Genomic DNA, 24053 nt, shown 5'->3' on the forward strand with positions numbered 1-24053 from the left:
TATGGAAAGCAGTCCAATAATATACATCCAGGAATTAATGTCAATTATCAGCAAGTTACTTCATCCTTAATTTATGAGTTTTTGTCCAAAGTTTAATAAATAATTGAAAAAACAAAACTCCTCTTTTGTTTTTAATTTTATTTTGTATATTATTTGTAAACAGCTGTCTTCTCGGCAAATCAATTGCCATATTTCATGCTTTTTAATGTAATATAACTATTTCAGCTATTTTTCTCCTTTCCATGTTTCCTTAAAAACACAAAACCTCAAATTAACTTTTTTCTGTACTCATTATATGTCTATTTGAATATAGTTGTTTTCTTCTCTTTTACAATTTGTAAAAAACAAAACAAAAAAAGCAGAAGATCAGGAAATATCAGGGATTATTACTCAATTCTTTGAGGAGTATACAGCGTGAGGTCACATACAAAATGTGCCATGGACTTTTCTTGGATTTTTACCTGCATCCTTAGACTCCAGTTTTATAAACTCACCGTTTAGTTTCTTTATTTAGTGGTTGAAATAAATCCTTTCTAGCTTGACCATTTCTGATTCTGTGCCTGCAAGGATCATAGTGATTTTTTTTTAGGAGTTGATAAAAGGTTATTAATTGTGGAGGTCCAGGCTGAGTTGCTGTATGCTCTGAACTATAAGAGATGGTACAATGATACAGACCTTTCTGAAACAGAAATCATGGCTGTATTTCTTAAGATGTTTATGTATTTAGCGCTGTTGAGACTAATCTGAGATTGCTTCTTTTGCCTAGTGATCTAATTCCAGGATGGGAATGTCTTTTTTTTCCTAGTATGTCAAAGACCTGGAGTGGAATTCAGCAAGGAATTAGGATCCTCGTGCCTTTTAGGAGATGAAAACCTCGTCAGTGTTTTTTTTTGTAAAGGTGGCATGTCACAAAGGGTGAACAACATTGCCAGTTCTGTTTGTGGTCTTTAGCTTTCAGTGTCCCTTTGTCTAGTGGGTATTTCCCAAATATAACATTGACATTGTGTCTTGCCGTCATTTAGGGTTATGGAGGAGGGCCATGGATTTTGGTGGAATGCCTTTAAAACTTTGTTTTCCTGAGCCAGTTTAATGTAACCTAATCTTCTTCAGCTGGTGTTCTTGAATAGTCCAAATAAATAAATAAATGTATGCGTTGATTATCTTTGCTGTTAAGAAATTAATTTCACGAGAAACCACAATTCTTGGTACAGAAACAGAACAGGACATTTTTTTTAGCGTGCATCATATCTTTTTTAGAAAGAGGGATTTGAGCCATCTCCCTTCCTATTCAGTCACACAATCTCCTTGAAGAACTTGCTTACATACTGAAGTAACATTTGAAAATATTTATATCTGTTTAGCTGGCTATAGTGTGATAGATGCATTTCCTGTCTCTTTCAGTGTAAGCATTCTGCTTTTCCTCTTCTATCTCCTCATTCCTTTTTTTTTGTTTGTTTAGTTTTTCCTCAGCTGGACTAGAAAAACAGCAAGGGTCACATGATCCGTCCATGTAATCCTTTGAACCAAAGTTTGGAAACTTCTAAGGCAGCTACAGTCAGAGCTCCTTAAATTTGTCTCTGTTTCCCAAACCAAGCTGCACTCCTGCTGGATGTGGCAGGAGGAAGGTTCTCCAGCTCACCTTCTTTCTGTAATGTCTTGCTCTCAAGGAGATGCCACCTGTCAAGATAACATGGTGATCATGGCTCTACTTACAAAATGCAGATGTGCAAACACTTTTTTTCTGTCCCTTGCTGTTACTGGTACATGGGAATCGATGTATTAAGCCTGCTTCTTATCATTCATGACCTTTCTTCCCCAGTGACTCAGTGGCAATAATGGAAGGAGGATGCAAGAGCTGCATCACCATACCTGCTAAAGGTGTCCTCCCTGACCTTTAAGTGAACTGGTAGTACTTGCTGGCAATCTAAAATGAAGGGGAGAATTGATGGGACACTTACTTTCTCATCTGTCTAATAAAAATCCTTGCCAGTTGCAGAGCGAAGATTGGTTTATGGTTTTGCGTTGGGGGTTTTCCACCTCAAATGGGATTTGTTGCTTCAGAAGCCTCAGAAAAAGCATATTGAGACTTGGAAGCTATCTACTTCTGAGACTGTAAACAATGTATAAAATAAATAACATTCAAAGATATGTAACTGATATTAATTAAAATCTAAACAATTGCATGCCCCAGCCACTCCGGCTATGTATCCATTAGTGTCTTGGTTTGGAGCAGTCCCGTAATTTTGAAGCAAATTCCATATTTGCCTCTTACTGTGCGTGCTGATTGTGTTCGCAGGCTGGTTCTGAAATGTAGCTCTGAACAGATTTTGGGGGAAAGTAAACTGAAAGCTTTATGCTAGGAGTCTACCAAATACCTATCAAATATTTAGTGTGGAGGGTCCACTTAAGGGTCCACGAGTATACTTTTGGCCAACAGTGAGCCATGTACATGATGGATGGTTGTATCTTACCCAGGGAACCTGTCTGGAAATCTGATCTGAAGTAAAATGCCCTGAATTTGTGTAGTGTAGATACGAGAGTCTCAGCATTAACTGCTTTGATCTAGTGATCTGCCCTTTTTATGCCAATTCAACTTCTATTACTTCATAATAACCAGTATGTTAACCACTGTGTGCCTTTCATCTCATGTTCTCGTGATGTCTCCTATTCATTCTTCAGGTATCATGCTGTACACTTTGTAGAGCTGTTTTAAAGGTATAAGACTCAAGTTATATCAGACCAAAGAGAGAGACCTCAAGGTGAAGGGCTAGCACGTTTCTGAGGAACTCCTTTTCCTTGTTTCAGAAGTGTACCAGTACATATGTTTTGTGTGCAAGTGTAACCAGTCCTCAGAGAAGATGATCTTCAAATAAATGAACTTTGTCAGTTTTTACAGTTCACAATTTAAAATCCATGCAGAAGGCCAAGAGGCAAAATGTGTTTCCTAAACTAGATTCTGAATATTCAATTATGTGAGCTTAGTTGCACACTTCTTTTTTAGTGGTCCAAACAGTGAGTTTTTAATACTTCCTATTTAAAATGAACTTACATTCCAGTCCAATGAGGATGACGTGCTGTCCCTGGTCAAGGCATAATGAAGGAATTAACCGTGGTGACACTTTCATGTTTGAGATTAAAAGATGACACGCATCTGCCAAATTCATGCAAAAGGAAAAATCTTGTTTCTTTTTCTAATCCTCTGAAAGCAGCTGGATTTTTAACTTATCCAAATTGTGAAATTTTGTTAAGATTGATGGCTACATAACAGTGTAGAGAAGCAGAGAAAATCTTAAGGAGGAATTCAGGATGTGTACTGGTCTCATAGGAGAAAAGTTAGGAGGAAAAAAAAAAGCAAGAGTGCAGTTTCTTTTTACTGGAAATCAGCCAGTTGCTTTCCTTTAACTTCATCCTCATGCAGGCACTTGTTTAAAAATTGCAGATGTGTACAGTTACTGACTATGAATTGTTTCCTTCATTCATTCTTGAGCAATGTAGTATCTTATTGTTTTACTTTCCCCTGCACAAAGTCTGAGCAAAAGGTAAGGGTCCACGGTGTCATCTGACTACATCCTTTCTTCCACCTCCCCTGGCTCTTTAACCACCTTCACCTAACTGATGTTCTTGCTGTAACTAGCAGCGTGGGAATCAGGAGTCAGAACTGATGTGCTTGGACTTTGAAGATGTAGAGAAGATTTCCACCTTGGTTCCGTAACTGCCATGATAGCCCTGCATGGCTTACCCCAATAATTCCTGTGTCATCAGGATCTCCTTTGATTCCAGGCACAGTAACAGAGCTAGTGAGGTGAGGCTGTTCGCTAGTAAAGCACTAAGAAGGTAACATAGTTTGGTTTGGTGCATAGTTCTTGACCTATCTGTTGCAAGCAGAAATCAGGATTATAAAAGAAGAATCGAGCTTAAGCTCTTGAATGCTGTGCACCCTGTTTTGCTAATTTGTGAGGCTTCTTTTGCAGAATGTACTCTTTGTAATACTATTTCTTCTATTGGGAAATAAGAAATGTAATCACAAAAGTAGCAACAGATGCAGCAGTGTAATAGGTACACAGTGTAATAGGTACATCGTCATCAAATATGAAAGAGGTGCTTACTCATACATTTTAGTTCTGAATACTAGTTTTGTTACAGAGCTGTGTACCTACTAACAAACACTGTGATTTGTTTGATGTGTAGTTCTCTACCTCACACCTCCAGCATCAGCCTTGCAGTACGGGACACTTCATGCAAGATGTTTTGCAGACTAATTTATGGAAGAGCAATCTCTGTGAGATCAATGAATCTTGCGGAGGAAAAAAAAAAAAAACAACACACACCACAAAACAAGTTTGTACATCTAAAATGATGTCAGCTTGGATGGCTTTATGAGGTAGCAGAATGGTAGACAGCAAACCTGTATGCAGCCTTACTCTAAACATTTAACCTTGATTTGTATGCTAAAATAGGGTTATCCTTACGAGCATGTTGGCAATGACAGTGTGGCCTCAACATATAACTGAAGAAATCAAACAAAACGCGTCCCTACATGGGTTTAAAATATAGAGTGCCCACTTAGAGTTTTCTGTAGCCTGCTGGCTTAATAAGTGGCTAGAACAAAGGAGATGAACAAATGTTGAGTGATGCGAGATGGCAGCTACAATTGGCTTACGAGAATTTTTCTGCCTCTGGCAGTCTGGCTCATGAACTTCATCATATCCAAGAAATGTCAGCAGCTTTGCCCCTCAGGCTCCAGCAGCTCCAAGTATCTTTGTGGGTTTTGTAACTGACAGCTCCGGCATCAGTATGCTGCGCTGACCAGCCCTTCTGTGCGAAGCAAATGCACGGGGTTGTCAGCACACTGTTCTTTTGCAGAAACGCCATGATGGGCATCTGAGTGACATTTTAATTTGATAATGAAAGCGCCGTTAAATCAGAAAAGAGAAAAATGCCTGTGCTTGTGGCACAAGATATTCTGTGTGACCACTGAGGTCATATGAGCAAAGCCTGCCATTCAAATGGTTATACAAGTTTGCCAGCAATGACTCACTACCGTGGTGGCTACAGATAAATTCCAGTTGCTTTGTGCTTGTTTTTGAAGATTTCGGTATTAGGGAGCTCTGTATTTTTCCCTAAGCCAGAAAAATCCAGTAACACTTATATTTGCTTGATAGAGATTAAAATTTCCCCCACTTCTTCATATCTGAAATGGTGGCATGCTGCAACAAGCAGTGATCTATACACCACGCTGTCCCTTTTGACGGTGTTAGAAGGGAATATATTTTAGCACCATTAAAACATTCTGTTTTGTCAACAACAGACCTTCCCTTCCTGTGCCTATTTATAAAGAGATCTGGACTGGAGTCCGAACATAAATCATTCAGTGCGAGTCCTAGATGAGGAATTGTGATAGTAAAAGATCAAATGTTTTGACCAAAATTATGTGGGAAACCTGTGGCAGGATTAGAGTTGGGCCTATGTTACCTTAACTTTTTTCATGTAGTTTTTATCTACAAAGGTCTTAACAAATGAAATACTTACAGTAACTTTTTATTTTGTCTAGCTTACGTCCTTTTCCAGCTGTTGAAGACTTAGACTGTTTCTGCTGAATAAAACTGTATTCTTTAAGAACCACAGATTTAGGAAATTTTGTAGTATATGTACAATAGTAAAATGTACTTTTCACCTCTTGATCATCCAGCTGGAGCTGGCTATGATCTCTTGGGAAGTGATCCCAGTACCAGTACAAGGAAAGCTACTGCCAGTTCAGCACAGAACTGCTGACATTCAAATACAGAACATCCCTGGTTAGGGTTCTGTTTGTACCACTGCTCATGATCCCTCCAGGATCCCGTTTTCAGTTCAGGGGTTCAGCTTTGTATCACTCACTTGAAACGCTCTGACTCCATGCTGTTACCTCCAGCAGCAGTTTGCAACCTAACCGATGTTGGTGATGCGTAGAAAAGTAAATACTGTTGTGGTAATATTGGGCTCTTCAAAATGATTTTTGAAAATCTATTTTGCAGATCTGTACTGTTGTCTTCATTTGACTGTTGTTACTGACCTGTAGGAAAAAAACCTTCGTTCCACGCCTACTGCTATCAAAATAGCGCTGTATATACAGAATTATTGATCTGCCCTCAGTAGTAGTAAACACTTGCAACCTCCACTGATTATTGAACATGTAACTGTAAATGCATTTTTCTGGTGGGAGTATTAATCATTCTCATACTGTGACCGACATTAAGATATATAATGTTATCTCAAAAGCCCAAGTGAGTTAACCTTTGCTATGTTTTTTGTGAAACAATGAATATAAAAATTCTACAGGTGGTAAATGGGAACACAAGCAAAATTAAATGGTACTTTTCCAGGTCGCTCAGTAGGTCTATGGTAAAAATATGTACTTGACTTAAGTATCTTTCCTTGAGTTGCTAAATGCTAAATAGATGTTGTTTCTGTACCAAAGCGAAGTGGAAGAAAAAATGCATATCTGAATTTGGTCCTGGAATTGCTAGCCAAACTCAATTATTAGACACATCTCAACAGAACAGCAGCAGCAATGTTGTCTGTCCCAAATGCTGAATGCATCCCTTGATGATAGCCTGTCAGAACTGCTCAGCAATTTGTTTCAAATGTTTGAAAGGTATCTTACAAATAATACTTTTCTATAATTTTAACTTTGATCATACTCTAGAAAAATAGCCAAAGCAAACTGCTGGTTATACTTTCTCCCTTTTGAAAAGCTGAAGTCTAAAAAGGTGTCTCAATACATTTCTTCCATAAGCTTTACCTTCCTAGGTATGAAAATGTTTCAAAAAATAGTGGTTTACTGGTATTTCACATATCTTTAACTCTCTCCTTTGTTGTTTCTTCTCCCGTGGTGCTATATTACAACAAATGAATACCCTTCTGTGTTGGCTATTATTCCTCGTAGCTGTTATTGAGGAAAGTTGTAAGAAAAAATGACTTGGATGATTGCAAAAACCAGTTCATGGCAGGAGAGTCCTGACTCTGTCCTTATTTTTCACAGGCCTCCAGAATTGGCATCAAGGTATGCAAATTTCTCTGAGGGAGTGTGCAAGCCTGGTTATGCATCAGCACTCATGACTGTCATCTTCCCAAAGTAAGTAATTACTTTACCTTTTTTTTTCCAAGTAAATTCATCATGGTTCACAGGCTAGTTATCTTCATTTAAAGGTTTCAGCTGTCTGAGAATCTGGTAACAATGTGATGAGTTATTTCTATAGATAAACCAATTACTGCAAAATACTCATCTCATTTTCATTTTAAATTAGACTTCAAGAAGAGGGTTTCTTTGCCTGCTAAAACCCAAAATGCTATTTTTCCCCTCGGTAGCTACTTACAGACCACTGTTGGTCACTCACAAACAGCTAACTGCATTGAACTAATGTCGCGTAAAGAGGAAGTACCTTTTCTCTAGTCCGTTTGTTTTCTTGTTCATGCATTAAAAAATTATAGTTCTACAGATATCATCTTGCTGGGGTTTTGTGTTCAGTTGCTTCTCCTAAATCTTACTAAGGTCTGCAGGTTTTTTCCAGCATGTCCTTCAATTCTTTATTAATAGCATTCAATGTCAGAAATATCATTATTTTACGTAGGATTGGTGTAAGGATGGCTGACCTGTAGTTCTGCAAAGAATTATCTTCTGAAACTTCCCTCATACGCAACTATACAAAGCTAATATTACCAAGCCAGGTATCATAATCTAATATATTTAGAACTCTTAAATGTAAATCATCTTGCCTGCATGATTTCTTTTATTTTAGCTTTTGTTTTCAGTTGCTTATGTCATTAGTAAAAAACATGATCTCTCAGGGTGACATTTTTCAGGCTTGGTCTTTGCCATAAAATGTTGGGGGGTTTTGTTTTGTTTTTGTTTTGTTTTATTTGGATGAAGTTGGTTTGGCTGTTTTCAAGCATGAATAAAATGAATAAATGTTTTCCCATTCTAAAGGTTCCTGACTTTTTAGTGCAATTTAAAATGTAAATAGGCAAAATATGATGGAAATAGTTGAGATAGAATAAATATTTTTCAGAGGATGTAACTCTTCTTGGTAAGTGCTTCTTTAATGGTGAAAATGTGACTTCTGACTTTACCAAGCATGAGTATGCACTAGATGGATTAAAGAGCAATGCCCTAGAAATTTCAAAATGTGGTTGCTGGTGAGGAAAGCCTGAATGGAGTTATTTCCACAACGTTATTTCCTCAGTCAATCGGTTCTCATTCTCGCAGTGCTTAATGTCGCCATCAATAATCCAAGCTGGAAAAAATCCTAGGTTAAGTGTGCAGATGATACGTTTATTGGAGAGTACTCAATAAATGATTGGGTACTTCTAGAGAACAATCTGGATTGCCTGTTTTTTTTAAGTGGCCACAGTCCAATGAAATATATTTTAAGACATCCAAATATGAAACAAGACATCTGGGAGGAACAAATGCAGATTATGCCTTTAAGATAGAAAAACTGTCTTGGAAGCAGACAGAGAAAAAGGTTCATGTAGTCTCAGCAAAGTATCATAGCTGAAATGCTGTTTCAGGGTCACATGGACATGCGTAAGATGAGAAATTTTGCTTGTCTTTCGCACTTGTTAACCAAAAACAAACAAACAAAAAGACTCACACAACCCAAATCTTCCTGAACACAGTGTCCAGTTTCAGTGGTGAAAGTCTGAGATGGGAGGAGAAAGAAGAGGCTGAAGGAAAGCCACAAAAACAAACAAGGATTGGCTTAACCAGTAAAGTAAACAAGGCTCCTTAGAAATAAGTCATGTTTCTGCAGCAGGAGACACATCCAAATGAGGAGAATAGGAAAGAGCATTAACTTTGGCAAGTTAAATATACACCATAGTAAGGTAGGCCAAAAAAATGTTGAGGAACAACTTTAACAACTTTAGAAAGGCATGAAAAATAATAAAACTTTGTCCAACTGTCAAAAGCAGAAAGCCTGCCAGAGATCCTGATGGGCTGATAGATGATCATAATATTACATGTGCGCTAATGGAAGGTAAAGCCATAGCAGAGAAGTTATTTGCATTGCTATTCACTGCAGAGTGGTTCCCATGTGGAGACCTCCTTTGTGGGGAGCTAACTGGGGGAAGCTGTCAGAAGGGTGACATTTTGGAGCAAATCAACACAATGAATTGCTAGGAAAAGTTCTTACTTTGTGAAGAACTCGGCGGTGAAGTTGCTGAGTTACACACGGTTGTGTATAATCATTGCTTAAATTGGCCTTAGAGGGGAAGAATGAAAAGCAGTAAACGTGTCAGGCTTTTAAAGAGGGGCTCACGGAGTGTTTGGGAAACTGGAAACTATTAGAGAGCCTGGTTTCTATATTAGGCACCTTGGTAGAAACTATAAAAAAAGGAATAGAGTTGGTGTTAACAAGGATAAAGGCGATAATAGAGAGGAGTCAAGTTGTCTTCTGTAGCAGGAAGTCTGGGCTTGTAAATGTGCTCATGTTGTGTGAATGACTGGATGAGCATTTGGTGAAGGTGATTTAACTAACACAATGTGTCTGGATTTCTTATTTAAAAAACAAAACACCTCTTGGGGTTTCCAAGACTGTTAGGAGGTTAAACTGGCGTAACCCTGTAGTGATTAGGTAGTGACTAGGCAAAGATTGGAAATGGTATGGGGGGAAAAAAAAAAAAAAAAAGAAGATTGGACCATACAGCAATGTCACTCATGGAGTCCTCTGCAGAACGTGTGCTGGGATCTGTGGTGTTCCAAGTGCTCATAAAATATCTGGAACAGGGGATGAATAATAAACGCTGACACATTTTTCCAGGTTGCAAGACCAAAAGCTGACTCTGAAGAATGTCAGAGGGACGTGACAGCACAAAGTGATGGGATGACAGAATAGCAGGCCAGGTTCAGTTCTGATAGATGGCAGACAGTGTTTATTGAGAAGATTGATCTGACGGCATATACCCAATGATGTACTCAGTTATGCCTTGCAAATCGGGAAAGAGAAATTGGAATTACTGTGGATGGTTCTGTGACTTATTGACCAGTGGCGGCTAAAAGAGGGAACATATCAAAAGAGAAATGCAGAAAAAATAAGAATGTTATCCCGCTGTGTCTCCTGCCTTGCACCTCTGTTCAATAATGGATGTGATTCTCTTCAACTAATTTTGAAACAGGACTAGAATAATTCAATATATATGGTGGTAATAAAGAATAAACAAAGATAAATAAAGAATAAATGGAGTTATTTCTGTGATCAGAAAGATTGAGTAGACTTAGACTTTTCAGTTGGAGGTAGAGAAATCAGAGAGCAGAAGGGATTGATAACTGAGTAAAGCAGTAAGTGGCACAGAGATAATGTTTAGGTAATTGCTTCTCTCAGTACAAGATTCAGAGATATTAAAAGGAAATTTAGTGTACCAGGTTTAAAGTAAACGAAGGGAAGTGCTATTTCATGCTATTTCCAGTTATTTTTTTCCCTGAGAATAAGTTTCATAGAATAAAAAAAAATAAAATTTAAAAAAAAGACAAACTGACAATCAAGTTTTATTGACTTGGGTTTTGGTGTTTCTGTGTGTTTTTTTTGTTTTTTTTTTAAATTAGTGTGACTTAAAGGCAGACTGGCATAGCTTCATAGAAGCACGCTGCAGTCTGACTCAAGACATCCATTGCCCACCAAGAGGAGTGGATGCACGATCTCAGTGTTGCATCTCCGTTAGGAGCTGGCCAGCTGGGCTGCCTCTGGTGCTCACTGCAAACGGAGGAGTTCTGCTGCGAGACCTCGGTTATCTCATTTTTCACTTTCCAGAACAATCTGATTCTGCCTCTTAAAAGCCGACTAACAGTAGACAGTGACTCAGAGTGCCTGAAGTAAGGTTATTGGTTTCTCAATGAAACAAAGAAAATGGCAAGCGTCTTTGGTAGAATCGTATCAGTAGGTCTTTGTTCAGTGAATTTGACTATTTTTAGTAGATCTGAGGTCACCTACAAGTCTGGAGTTAATGCTGTGACCTTTGTGTGGAAGGCACTAGCTTGTGTTTGTGTTAGCACTGCAGTCTCCCCTCTGTCTGGCCTTGCTGTGGAAACGATGCTGCCTGTGTACAGTTATTTCGTTTTCTATGCCGTGTTCTTTATTGAATGAGAAAAAAGACCTCTGCCCACAGTTTGTGGCTGCCGTGCCAGCCTGGGACGGTTCAGCTACTGCCAATTTTCCAACCACAGACTCTTGTAAGCTGGCAGCTAACACCAGAAATTCGAGGAGTTGGTAAATACAGAGGGAATGCAGCCTGCAGACTTGTGAATCTGTGTTTGGTAAGAGAATATGGGGAAGAATTATTGAAGAGAGAGTGTCTGAAAGGATTTCAGATTATGGGGGAAGAGAAAGTCTGATATATAAAGAAATTATAGGTGTTGTGACCAAAATAGTGTATTTATGTAAGACTATTTCTTAGTGCCAAGAATATGGTTATAAACAGCTCTTTCTAGTGACTTGGTCCTAAAAAAAATAATCTTATATACATGAATTATAAACTCTTTTAAGTCAATTCATAAACAAAATGAGTTTCACTTATTTGGTTATTTTGCTGTAAACTTTCTACTGATTAGCACTTGACATTTCACATTCACAAAATTCACATTTTTCTTTTTTAGAGTTCATTTTAAATACAGCAGCCCACTCTCCACTCTGAGGAAAACCAGCTCTCACATAATCTCTTCTGGTTTTATATTTTCATGCTGAATTGTTTCTTTGTACGTGAAGTTCAAAATGTTTTAAACTTTCATAGCAGTGGGGAATGCGTGACATGGGTATACTTCAGATAAAGACGTTTTGGTGACTTTCTCTAGTCATTTGTCTTTATTTTTCTGATGCTTAGGTCCCCCTTAATGTTATAGGTCTTGACTCCTGTGCTTTCCTCCACTTACACAGGCCAGGTGTGTAATAGCCAGCACAGCTCCAGAGTGCCTTTCTCCATCACGTACAGAGACTCCTGTACTTTTGATATCTGAGCTGAGCAAAATTTTCTTTGCCATCGCTGTCCTGCAGATATAGTTTATGAAGTTTTTATTCTTAAGAACGTGTTTTGTTTTGTTTTGTGTCCTAAAGGGCGTGATTCTGATAAGGCTTGGAGTTTCAGGTGGAACTGGAGCCTTAGCAAGGACTTTAGTGTGGATTGGGATGATTTCAAAATGTGATCCCCTCCTCCCAAACACTTCCCCCTTCATTTCCATATCTCCTTCTTGGAACCTGTGCTTCTTATAATAAGCACACAGGAACACCTTTCCAATCTACGCTTTCCTGCTTTGTTACTTAGATATTCAGGGGAAAAAAAAGGATATTTTGGAAAGAGAATTATCATCCCTTTGTTTAGAGCTGACTTGGGACGTGTTTGCCTGTCGCAGCACCTTGTGAAGTACTGCCATACGCAGCATGGGCTTGTGCTCAAGTGACAGGGCATGAGCTCCGTGCTCAGAGGCTGCCAGGAAGGTGACTGCTGTTTCCTTTTTGATTAACTATTTAAGAAGAGCAGAGGAAGCCAAAGGATGGCAGCTTCATGTGGTTCTGGAGAGCTCACTGAAGAACCAGGCTGGGTAATTAGTTTACCACTCAGAATTGCTATGGGAGTTTTAAAGTGTTCCCTGACTGCAGCATGACCTGCCTTCTGTGTAGTTTGTGATCTTTTTGGGTGCAGCGGGTAGTAGTACTCTTTATTTACATACATATTTTATATATATATATATATATGTGTGTGTGTGTGTGTGTAGGTATATATGTATATATATACATACGCATTTTTTCTATGTATATATGTTGGTTTTTTTTTCAGTTTTTTTCAACAAGGGCATGTTGGTGGAGGTATATTTTCTCCTGGTAAGTGCTGAACTCCCTAAGCTTCCCTCAGTTCCTTAGTGAACTCCACTCTCGGGAGCTCAGGACTCCAGGATGGGAGGGATGGAGGCAGCAGCGGTGCCCAGGGGCACTGAGCAGTCGGCGTTTCGCACCTCTCCATCCTGCGTGCTGCTCAGTGCCTGCCTCCCGACCCGGGAGCCAGAGCACGCCGCGTGCCTGCCTTCGCCTCCTTGCTCTGTGTTTTGTAAAAACCCCGGCTAAACAAGCGTGTGAGCCAAAGCATGCACGCGGCGTGGTGCTCATCAAAGCACCTCTGATGTCAAGGCAGCACCTTGCTTCCCCACCCAGGTCTCGGTGGCTTTTCCCGTAACACATTCTCGTCTGCCACACCACCATCATTGGCAGCAAGTGTAGCCTGCTGCACTGCTTTACCCTTCTCCTTGTGATGAAATACTGCCTTTTTTTCCCTGTACGTTTTGATTCTCTCACTTTTTCACCTCTATATTTTGTGGGTTGCGTATTATATCCAGTTTGAAAACACAGAGGGTGCTTTTTTAAAACATACATTAACGTAGATTTTGAGTGACAGAATCGGGTCAGAGGATACACCAGGTCCTAATGTATGTTCCTTTGCTAATTCCTGTGTGTGTTTTATTGCCAAGCACTCATCTGAGAGGCTCAAATCTCTCATACTTCTGCCTAAAGGTGAAAAGTACGTTATCTCACAAAATATTTCGTCTCAGCTGACTGTGCTTTAGTGAATGTGCAGCACAGTCTTTTAGAAGACGTTTGCTTTTAATGTTCAAGCTAGGATTGTTGTCTGAGCTGTTGTTGCTATTTATAACCATGGAAATGGGATTGTCCTTCACAATGCACCGACTGCTTCAGTCGGTTCCACCTGCACAGGCTTCAGGAGGAGGCAGGTATTAAGTGGCAGCGTTTGATAACTGATGTTCAGGGTGTTGAAAACTGGTAGTGGTGATAAGCAAAGCTGAGGTTAGAGAGTGTGGTCAGATAACTCATTTCTCTTTGATAGTTTTCTTTGATTCCCTGCATTCTTTGTTGTAGAGAGCAATGATTGTAATGCCAGAGATGAGCAGACGAGGCTGTGCAAACAGAACTTCAGTGCTAGCTCCTGAATTCATTGCCCTGAGATCCAGGTGTTGTTCTGCGTACCCCTTCTGTCTTGGCTTTGTTAGCTTAAGGAGTTCGTGCTGTCTGTCCCTTGTGCTGCTCCCCTACCTGAGCTAGCATAAACACCTGCAGACAGTGCAATAAACTGGATAAGTAAAATAATCCTCATGTCCGAATGTTAGTTTTCCCTCCCCCATCCATCGGCTCCTTTTGCGCAAGCTTATTTTTAATCCAGATGAGTTCACTGATCCAGTTTATGGAATTACCAAATCACTGGACCAGCCCAGGCAAGGGTGCAGCATGGGTACACTGAGCTGAGGTGAATGGACTGCAAAAACCCCTTCAGCCACCTGGGCAGGAAGTAGGTGTCTGGTTTCTCCCTCAGTTCGTGCAGGTTGTTCACGTTAATCCCATGTTGACTGTTTTCATTTTCAAAAACTGTGCAGAGTACATGCAATTCCTATGTGCTCATCATGACAGTAGGCTCCATGCAAGATCTATTTTTGGAGCTGAAATCTTTCATGCTTAACCTCTCTCAAGATTAATAATAATAAATGTGTGCAAGTCCATGTGATGTGCAGGCTTCGTGCCCAAGAAGTTTGTCTTCAGAATCCTTTCCATGACTTCTGAATTAAGTGAGATTGTTAGGTGAAAGGTCCGATATGGGCACGTGGACCTTGGGGTGCATGTGCCTTTTTGCCTTCGGAAGAGGTTTAAGAGCATCTTTGTTCTCACCTCAGTATGAGTACACACTGCATCTTATGCCGAAGTGGGAACAGGATTTTTTTTTCTCTTTTTTCCCCTGCCTCCCCCCCCCCCGAATACTATAGTTATTTTGAAATTCTGAACTTTAACCAAAACAAACAAAAAAGTGGGGGGGTGAGGGGGTGATTACAGCTTTGCAAATGTACAAATAAATAGCCGTATTTGTGTGAACATGCATGATTATAATAGAAGCAATAAATTTAACGCATGTCCCCAAATGAGCATATTTTATTGTGCATGTGTTTGGGCTCTGTTGCTGTGGCCCATCTGCTCAAAAGCTATACTAATAAGAATATTTAACTTTCAGGAAAAATCTTGCAGCAAAGATTGTTTGAGGATCTGAGTACATTTGAGCCTATTTCAATGCTTTCTTCACTTCTCAATGATCGGCGTAGTGCTTTTAGTTCAGAGAAATTTTATGTAAAAGATATTAACAGTATATTATTAAAATGAAAATATCAGCATGAAAGTCGAATTCTGTATGTAGTATTGCCATGTTGTACTGTTGTTATTTTTTGTTTGTTTTTTATATATGCATGTCTTGTCTTCTTTTCTTTTACTCATAAATTCCTTTAGGAAAGCTTTTTGAGTATTTCTCATTTCGTTAAAATTCCAATATCTACTTTCTGAAGGTTCATCATTATTGGTCCACCCCATCATCTTCCCTGAGCCTCAGGAAGTTTCCTGGTGTCTTTGAGGCTCTGCACGTCACCAGTGGTTTCTCCTTGATGTAAAAATTGTGCAGCTTCCCTCAGAGTTTTTCCTGAATTGTGTTGCAGAGTGGATAATTGTTTGTTCTCCCTACTGGTGGTTTTAATCAAGTTCCCTATTTGGGGTTGTATTTCAAATCAATTTATTTTCTTCTTCTACCTTTCCCTCCTCCCTTTTTGCTGTCACACTTTGTTCAATTATTGAAATGTTTCAGTAGCATCAGGGCATGGAAATGCTGTCACCCAGCCAATGTACACTGGCTAAGAGTACGGATGAAAACCAAGCCTAATTTATGCAAGATTATTAGGCTAAATTAGAAGGAGTCTGGGGAGCCCTCCAACTCTACATTAGGCAAATGAAGGTGAAAACTAGAAAGATTAAAAAAAAATTCTCTTTTGACTGTAGCAATGTGAAAAGTCACTTGAGGATGCCGGTCAGATAACGTTGTAGAAGCTCCACTGCAGTGTGAGCAGCCTAAGTTCTTTAGGTAATTACTTTCTTGGTATTGTAATTTTTTTTTTCTTTTCCTATAATTTTAAGGTAACTATGCAGCAAAAACAAAATCCAAGGATGAATTGCTAAATATTTTAGAAGTAACGCTAACTGTTGTAGTAATGTCAGGGAGCACGGTGGCTTGGTGGAGTTCCTGTGGTTTCACAAGGGTTCTCGGTCACTGCTTCAAGCCAACCCAAATCGCTTTCAGTGCTGGAAAGCAAGGCAGATGTGTCACCACGTACTGACGTGAAGCTGACTGCAATGAGATGCTGTATTTTACTCAGTATGTTGGTTTTTTTTTTTTCATTCTGCTTCTTTTTTGCTAAATATCTGAAGATTTATGCATTCAGAAAAAAGTGCTTTTCTTTTTGTGTGATTTGTCATCACTTTAACAACTGTCATGGTTGTTTTTTTCTCTCCTGAAGTACTTGGAGTCATTGTTTTACACGCCATGAAACTTCCTGTGAGAGCCAGGGCCCTAGCTTACCCCACGTCCCACTTGTGACCCAGCTCTCTGAAGAGAAATGTGTTTCCTTGCGACTGTCCTGAAAATCATCGCATCTACCGTTCCAATTTGTTATTCTTCCAAGCTTAAAACACCGAAGAAAGCCTCAGAATTGTGGATATTTCATATAATGCGTCTTGCACTGTTCTCGTAAAAGAAATAAAACCAAAAGGTTGTCATTTTAGAGGGTTATATGGCTTGCCCTTTATGAATTGATGTCGCACAAATTTTAACTTGTTTCTAACCTGTTTATCAGCAGTGCCAGCCTAGGTTCGTGTTTAGACAAGTGCATACCTTGGGACACATGCGGAATTGCACTGTCGACAGTGATTCTGTGTCAAAAAGATACCTGAGAAATTAATTAATTTATTTAGGAATGAAACGGTTTACACTGAAAGACCTGCCTGTGAATGAACAGTTCCAAATATAAATCCCAGGAATGCTACAAGAAAGGTGGAATTGTGTTATAAAACCTGACCATGACAGGCAAGGGAAAGGTACTTGGGCCATGAGGGCTCTCCCTGTCCCTGTTGGGTCCGCCCCAGGTTGTCCAAGTGCTCTGGACAGCAGCTGTTGCAGTGTGAGGGTCTCCAGCTCCGTTTTGGACAGAAAGGACCAACTTTGGACTGGCCTCAAGGGAGGTTCAAAGCCACACCAGCTGCTTCACCAAGCAGTGAGTTAGGGATGAGCAGCACAGCCTATCTGCTCTGCAAATTTTGTTTGTATTTTAAGCATTTGTTTGTAAATGTGTAACCTGATGGTCGGGTGGGTATTTAAAGCTCCAATATCCAGCTCCAGGCAGTCTGAATGTAACCTTTGGCAAAATAGGCAGCTCTTTAGAGCAGGTGGTGGCCAGCTCTTTTTACTTTTGATTTGTTTCTTAAACATCGTCTGTGGAGTTTCGGCATCTGCAGAGGAAGATGTTGGCCGCAGGGCTCTGTTAGCACGCAGCCCGTCACTGCTGGACCTGTGGCTGCTGCTCTTGGAGCTGTTGGGAAAAGACGTCCTAAATTTGAAGGAGGCAGAGTAAGCATTAGAGGTCCCGGTTTAAGCAAAGAAAGCTAAAATAAGAAAACCACAAACTTTCTCTGTCTTTCCCTTGTTGGGGATTTTAGTCAGCACGTGTACTGGGCATTTCTCCTCCTTTGGACAGTTCTGATCTCCTGGGTAATAATAACTATTTATGGAACAACAGGATACCAAACAGTTTATAAATGCTAGGCTTGTTTACTTCTGCTCTGTAACTGCTCGTTTCACACAGGGGTTTCCTCGTCTGTCAAGCGTAAAGAGACTTGGCCAAGTAGATGCATCTGCAGAGACGCAGTTGGCCCGTCCTGGCCATGGTGTCTTGGCAAAAGATCCATCCTGCTCCACCAGCAAGATGTTCCGCCTGGGCTCAGTGGGGAAGGTGTTTTAGCAGGAAAGTAGTAGTCTCATTTCCTAAGAGGAAAGGAGGTTTATTCTGCTTCGCTCCTCCCAGGTCAGCGGTGTGATGGAATTGTATTTGGTGTCTGCTCCTCGCTGGGTGTGCAGGGGGGAGTTTGAGGTACCTGCCTCCTCTCTGAGGAACACATCCTTTGTTCTTTGGTGTTGCATTATTAGGATTTGCTGTAACTGGTGGACTCCTAAACCATGTCCAGACAGGAAATGAGAGGAAGCTAGAGTTAACAGGTGGTGTTTTCCTGTCATGTTAATAGCTTTTAATTTCCTCAGATGGAAACTGAACTAAAACCGTAAGAGCAGGACACACCTCCTGGACTATCGAGTTGAAGTCCTTCTCTTGCAGATAGCTGCATTCCTAAGCTTTCATTTATTCAACATAAGAGAAGGGTAAGCTGACCTGGGTAATGGAAAACTTGTGAATTAAATAATGGAAATCTAACTGGAAAAAGAAATTGGTGATAGTGAAATGTGGGTGTTTTTGAATTATTGCTCGTTGCAGACAATGCAGTTCCAACTCGGAGAACGTTAACTTAGTTTATTGCTGGTTGATGCCAACTTCTGTTCACAGATTTTGGTATTGGGAAAAGAACATAACCAAGCAAGCATGTAAGTAATCGCCTTTCTTCCACCTTCCCCATGCTCAGTTTAAGTCAGACACCTGCCCACCCCTTTACCTCATCTGAACTTCCAGCTGGCTGGAAGGGACATACAGCTGTCCCTGGCCTCCTGACACAGGTCACCACTGCAGCCCCTAGCTACCAGCCCCCTGCCATTGCTACCCAGTACGACACCAAGTGAAGATATTTGGCCAACGTGTTGCCACGTTGCAGAAAGCTGCAGGAAGCCTAAGGCAGAGTCCATGCCCAGAAGCTTCAGGTTCTCAGGTGAGACGGTTTGCCTTTAACTTGGGAGCCACTGGACAAAGTGAGCCATCCTGGGTGGGATGAAGGGGTTCAGCTGGTGCATGAGTGTGGAAAGGCTCGGTCAAACCCAGGAGGCTGCTTGCTGGGAAGTTTGTTCCACAGAGGAGCATTACTCCATGCCGTAGTGCCTGTCTATGTGTTTTTTCTAGTGTATAATCATACACCACCACCACTCTTACTGAACATGCTCCTGCTTGCATTGCTTCCCTTGTTTGTGTCTCCGTGGATTTTCAGTGTTTTACCATCTCTTGTGTGTTGTAGGACGGAAAACACGGGGAAAACAGCACTTCATTCTGCATAATTAGCTTCCAGACATTGTGCACTCCAAGAAGGAGGGAACGGTGTCGGTATCAGGCTGCCCAGGGGGAACAGGAGGTGAATGCTGTGAAACATGCCACTGCTGGAGTGCTCTAACATACCAAAATAATTCACTTCAAAATTCAGAGCTGTACCAGTTTTGCAGTGCTGGCTGTTGTGCGTATTTTCTTTCTCCATCTCAGCCATGGCCATACAATGATGAATCGGAGATATTTTGACAGACGCCAGTCAGAGGGATGTTTTTGACAGAATTTTTGGAATGATTAATGTCACTCGAAGCAGTTGCTTGTGTTTCTAAATGTTTGTTTTTATTCATCTCGTATTTGTTTCACTTTTGCAGCAGTGCCCAGCTTACTGTAATGAGATTCAGGAAGCTGGAATCAGGCTCAATTAGTGAGGCTACTGTAAATATTTTCACTGACAGAACTGTCTTTATTCAGTTAAGATTTCAAAATATTTGAATGTTGGTTTATGATAAACAATTAGAAGATCCAGTAATTCAAATAAAGTGATACCAGAAGGGCAGTTTATTCTGAGATAATCCTGTCTTTAGCTAATCTAAAGAAATCTTGTTTACTGAAGATGCAAGAACCCCAATAAAGGCAGTGGAGAGGGGAGAGGCATGAGGGGAAAGGGAAGAAGATGTTCCTGCAGCCAGGTTTATTGATGACTAGAGCTATCTTTATTTAACAAAATTGTGTTGCCTCTCTAGAAATGCACGAGGGATTTTTACATGTGGTTGATAAACTGAATAATGATCAGAGTCACTGTATTTGGAGAGCATGAAGCAGGCATCTCTGAGAAGGCATTCTGCCTTGTGGGGAAGATGACCCATATATATCCAAGACGGCTGGTTTGGGAAGAGACCTCAACAGGTTCTTCATAGTGACTACTCTGTGGCTGTTAAGGGGTAAAAAATTAAGTGGGAAAACTGATTTAAAGCTGGTACTTAATGTGCTACTGTGTTGTGTGGGGTTTTCTAGAGTTGTGGGAATCTCATTTCCCTATGTTTGTGGGTTTTTTTTTGTTTGTTTTGTTTTTTTTACCATGGCACTGAACTTGAACTGCTGCTGAATTTTCTGTCTAATACGTAAGACCTGGCAAAGTCTGGTCTGAAACAGCCTGCATTAAGAGTTAGAAACACAATAGTGGAAGTTTTCAAGCTTGTCTCAGTTTACAGGTGTTGAGCGTTTGCTACATTTTATGTAGGTTTGGGTGGGTTTCTTTTTTTTTTGGAGGTTACAATGCACCTTCTCTTCGTTAGACCACTAAAAAAAAATAAATAATTTTTGGAGGAAATCGCAGTTTAAGTTATTCGATTAGTAGCTTGGAAATAGCTGCAAAACAAAACCATGAAATTAGCCAAATGCAAGCCTTTGAATATGCCTGACATCGCTACCTTAACTTCATCAGCTGCTTGAAGAGTTGGGAGGCTTGTATCAGCTGTGGAGAAGCAAAGTGTCAACTCTGACTCCATAAAGCTGCTTTTCACACCAGTCTTAGGGAGGAAGATGCTTGTTCCCTTTCTCACCTTCAGCATTTGCACAGTGCCACAGCCCTGGGCCTTCCTCTCCCGTGCTCGATGATCTCTTCCATCTCTCTGGTTCCTCCCCAGAGCTCTCCTCTCAGCTCTGTTGGCCTTCTCGTGCGGGTGGATTGCACAGGCTGCATAGTAAGTGGCCCTCCTTTACCCCTCTTTGGCTGCATCTCTGTTTACTGTTTTTATAAATAAAATAGTAACATTTCTTGTTTGCAGCATAAGACCTTAAAAGGCCTTATACAGCACTTCATAAATCCTGCGTCAGGAAATGTATTTAACGTGTGCGCCCTATTCGCATGTGAATGGAAGCCGAATGCTGAGCTGTCTGTAAGTAGAAGTGTAGTAACAGTCTGGGTAAGAACCAGAGACACATCTCTCAGCTCATTTGAGCTTTGGAGCTCCTGATGGTTCTGGATATTTCTGTCTTTGTGTCTAAAGCCATGACTTTATATTACGTCTGAGAAATTTAGCTTTACAATTTCTCTAGCTTAGGAAGCAAGATGGGATGGAACTGGTGGACTTGGAGGCAGCAAATAAGACCAAGAGGTTCTGTACTGGTGGTCCAGAGAGTTCTGGCTATTGGGGGCATTTTAAGGGATCATGGGTCCCAGGGAGGGAGCCCTGCCCGTTATTTTTCATGGGCCAGTGCAAAGCTTTGCCTCCTGGGCTCTGGAAGCTGTGTCAGTTCCCCCTGACAGGTACAAACTGGTGGGCTTGCAGTCAGGGTCGCTCAGTAAAAGACCCCCACAGTTCACATTGTCCCTGGAGCATTGCAGCCACCTTTCCTCTGCTGAAATGAAATGAGCTAATTTGTTTCCCAGCAGCCTAATTGCTCTTGGTTTATTATAGAGACTATTTGGTGCCCTGTTCTGAAGACTGTTTGTTCCGGACAGCATGTTTTAGAATATGTTTGTATGTGCTGGCAAATTTTTCAGTTTTTTTTTTTTAAAGGTCACCTTGGGTTTAGGAAAGTTTAAAGAGCTGCAACAGCTAAATAGATACAAGAAATTCAAACAAATCCTGAAGGTGGTTGGACTGAGGAATTCTTTTCAGCTTTTCAATCTGAACTTCCTTAAATTTGCCCCATTACTGAGCTGATTCATTTACATCTGTATTCTAAGGCCTTCCTGGCTTTATTGCCCACAGCTGCCTTAGAACTTTCCAGGTTTCCTTAAATCAGAGCGGTTCATTAGTTATGCCTGCATTAGTGCCTTAGTTTCTTCATACCGTGCCGTTTCATTCTGACCTACACCTGTTTCTCAAATTATGGGGCTGAAATAGCTGCTGCCATTGTGTAGTTCCCTCTGTTCGGGGGATTTGCTGCCTTTCCCCTGTCTGGATGAATGACAGACGTTTTCTTCAGCGCAGGGGCTGGTCAGTGGTCTCCGTTCTGCAGTGCTTAGCACAACTGGACTTCGGCTTTGGTCTGATTAAAGTTGTGATTGACATCGTTAGTAACATTCCTGGAGGCTACCGGATTATTCTGCTGGCAAAAGATCGCTCTGCCATTTCTGCACTGAATGTTTCTGCCCGTTTTGCAATTCTACATGCTACCCACTCTGTGTAGCCCCGGGGCTATAAGCCACTGTCTTATCTATCCCTTCCCATCCATGGTAAAATCTTTTTTTTCTGTCCTGTAGGTCACTACATCTCCCACTGTGCTGTCATGCCGTTTTGGTGCAAACACTTGTCAGCTCGTTTTGGTGCACTGCTGTTCACGATTTCGGTTAGTCTTTGTCTCTGAACCTGTAGGAACTCTTTGGCAGCTGGCTGATAATGATCTTACTTTAACATTTGATGTGGTGCCATGTTTTTTTGGGTTTGGAATGTACATTGGAAACATCAGAAATGAATTTTGGCTGGAACTTCAGTGCAATCTTGCAGGCAGTAAATAACAAAGACTTTAACAGGAAAAGAGAACCCAAACACTTCGTGTTCTTGGTTGGCTTGTATGAATCAGCAAGTCCTGCATCTGCATTGCTAAATAACAAGACACGATTGCTAAATGTGACCCAAATAGTATACCCATGTAGAGGCATAACCCGTGGGATTCTGCTCCAGAATTGTTGTACGGACAGCATCAAGCTGCCCCCTCTTCACATAGCTGAGCCCTGAGCTGGGACTTTCTCTTTTTAGTATTATTACAGTAATGTGCTTCTTTCTCCTCTTGTTTACACTTGTGTTGCTCCTTTTAGTCTCTTGTAAAACTGCTGTTAAGTTCACCCTTCTCATTTGTTGTGCTTCCAGTGACAAGATCTTTCTCCTTTCACTAACTCTCTTCCACTATATTAAATTCAGGCTTGTTGGCCTGACAGTTGCTGCCAACCACTTAATTGTTAGCTTAGTTAAACACAAAATCTCTTTCTCTTTCCAAGCAAATCTGGGAACATTCTGACAGCTCATACAAGCTGTTTGCAAGTCTGTAGTGGATTTAATTGCACAAAGGAAATATTGGATGATACTTTCCTGTAAAAATATTCAGAATTGTTTAATCCTTGTCTCTGGGTACCTGAGACTAGGGGAAAAAAGCAAGATAAGGCAGAATATTGCTCATATGTCTGGCAGGTGGAAAAGAAAGTGGATTTGAATCGCATAGTCTGTTTGCCAAATGTTGCCACGAACTACCCTGTGAGTTTGAATGGGATAAGTTTGAGCGACATGTTATGGAGTGCGTGCACAACGCGAGAAATGGTGGAGGTGAACCTGGCTTTGGAAGGAGGAGCTCATCTGTGGGTGTTGTGCCAGAGCTAGCAGCCCTTGTGGGTTATTTTATTCTCTCTGACATGTCTGTGCTGCTCTTGGGATGAAGCTTTTACCTCCACATGGCGTGCCACAGTGCCTGCTTGCAAGGTTGTCTTGGCAGGAGCCTGAGGTCCTTGCACAATGTTGTGTTATATCATGTGGATGTGCTGAAAGATCTCTGACCTCAAGGTAAGTTAGAACACCCATTGTTTATATGCCGTATTGCTCAGTTGTGCTCATTAATTGGAGGAAGGTGAGGTCTACCTAGCACGTGGCTGTCCTGAAAGACAGCTCAGTGTATTGTGAAAGAGTAAAACCACACTTTATTAGCGAATAATAGAAATGTACGATGATGATAGAAGTCATTGTAAAGTGATCATGTTACTAATAGAACAGAGGTTGTAAATGTTAAGAATTATCCTTGTGAAGTTTCTAAATGTTGACTCCTTTACTGCTTTTATTATTTCATTTTACGGTTTTCATTTTCAGATGCTCTGAATTATGCCGCTGATGAGGAAGGAGGAGTACTTGTGTTTAGGTACACAGACAACTGGCAAAGCATTTTGCCCACAGGCAAGGAGAAGAGGTTTTTTCCTGGCCTGTGTTGATTACGTCTTCTAGTCCTCAGTCCTCTAGTTTGGAACTAGTCA

General features: G+C 40.7%; 1 protein-coding gene across 10 annotated transcripts in view; it reads left to right on the top strand.

The window, feature by feature from the left end:
* Window positions 1–24053, top strand: part of ST3GAL3 (ST3 beta-galactoside alpha-2,3-sialyltransferase 3) — a 180943-nt gene that overhangs the window by 65091 nt on the left and 91799 nt on the right. For all 10 annotated transcript variants that reach the window (XM_040564840.1, XM_040564837.1, XM_040564845.1 and 7 more), the window contains one exon: window positions 7022–7114. In XM_040564840.1, the coding sequence (XP_040420774.1) occupies window positions 7022–7114 (93 nt within the window). The remainder of the gene's footprint in view (window positions 1–7021; window positions 7115–24053) is intronic.

The sequence above is a fragment of the Cygnus olor genome, chromosome 8, assembly GCF_009769625.2.
Source record: "Cygnus olor isolate bCygOlo1 chromosome 8, bCygOlo1.pri.v2, whole genome shotgun sequence".
NCBI lineage: Eukaryota > Metazoa > Chordata > Aves > Anseriformes > Anatidae > Cygnus > Cygnus olor.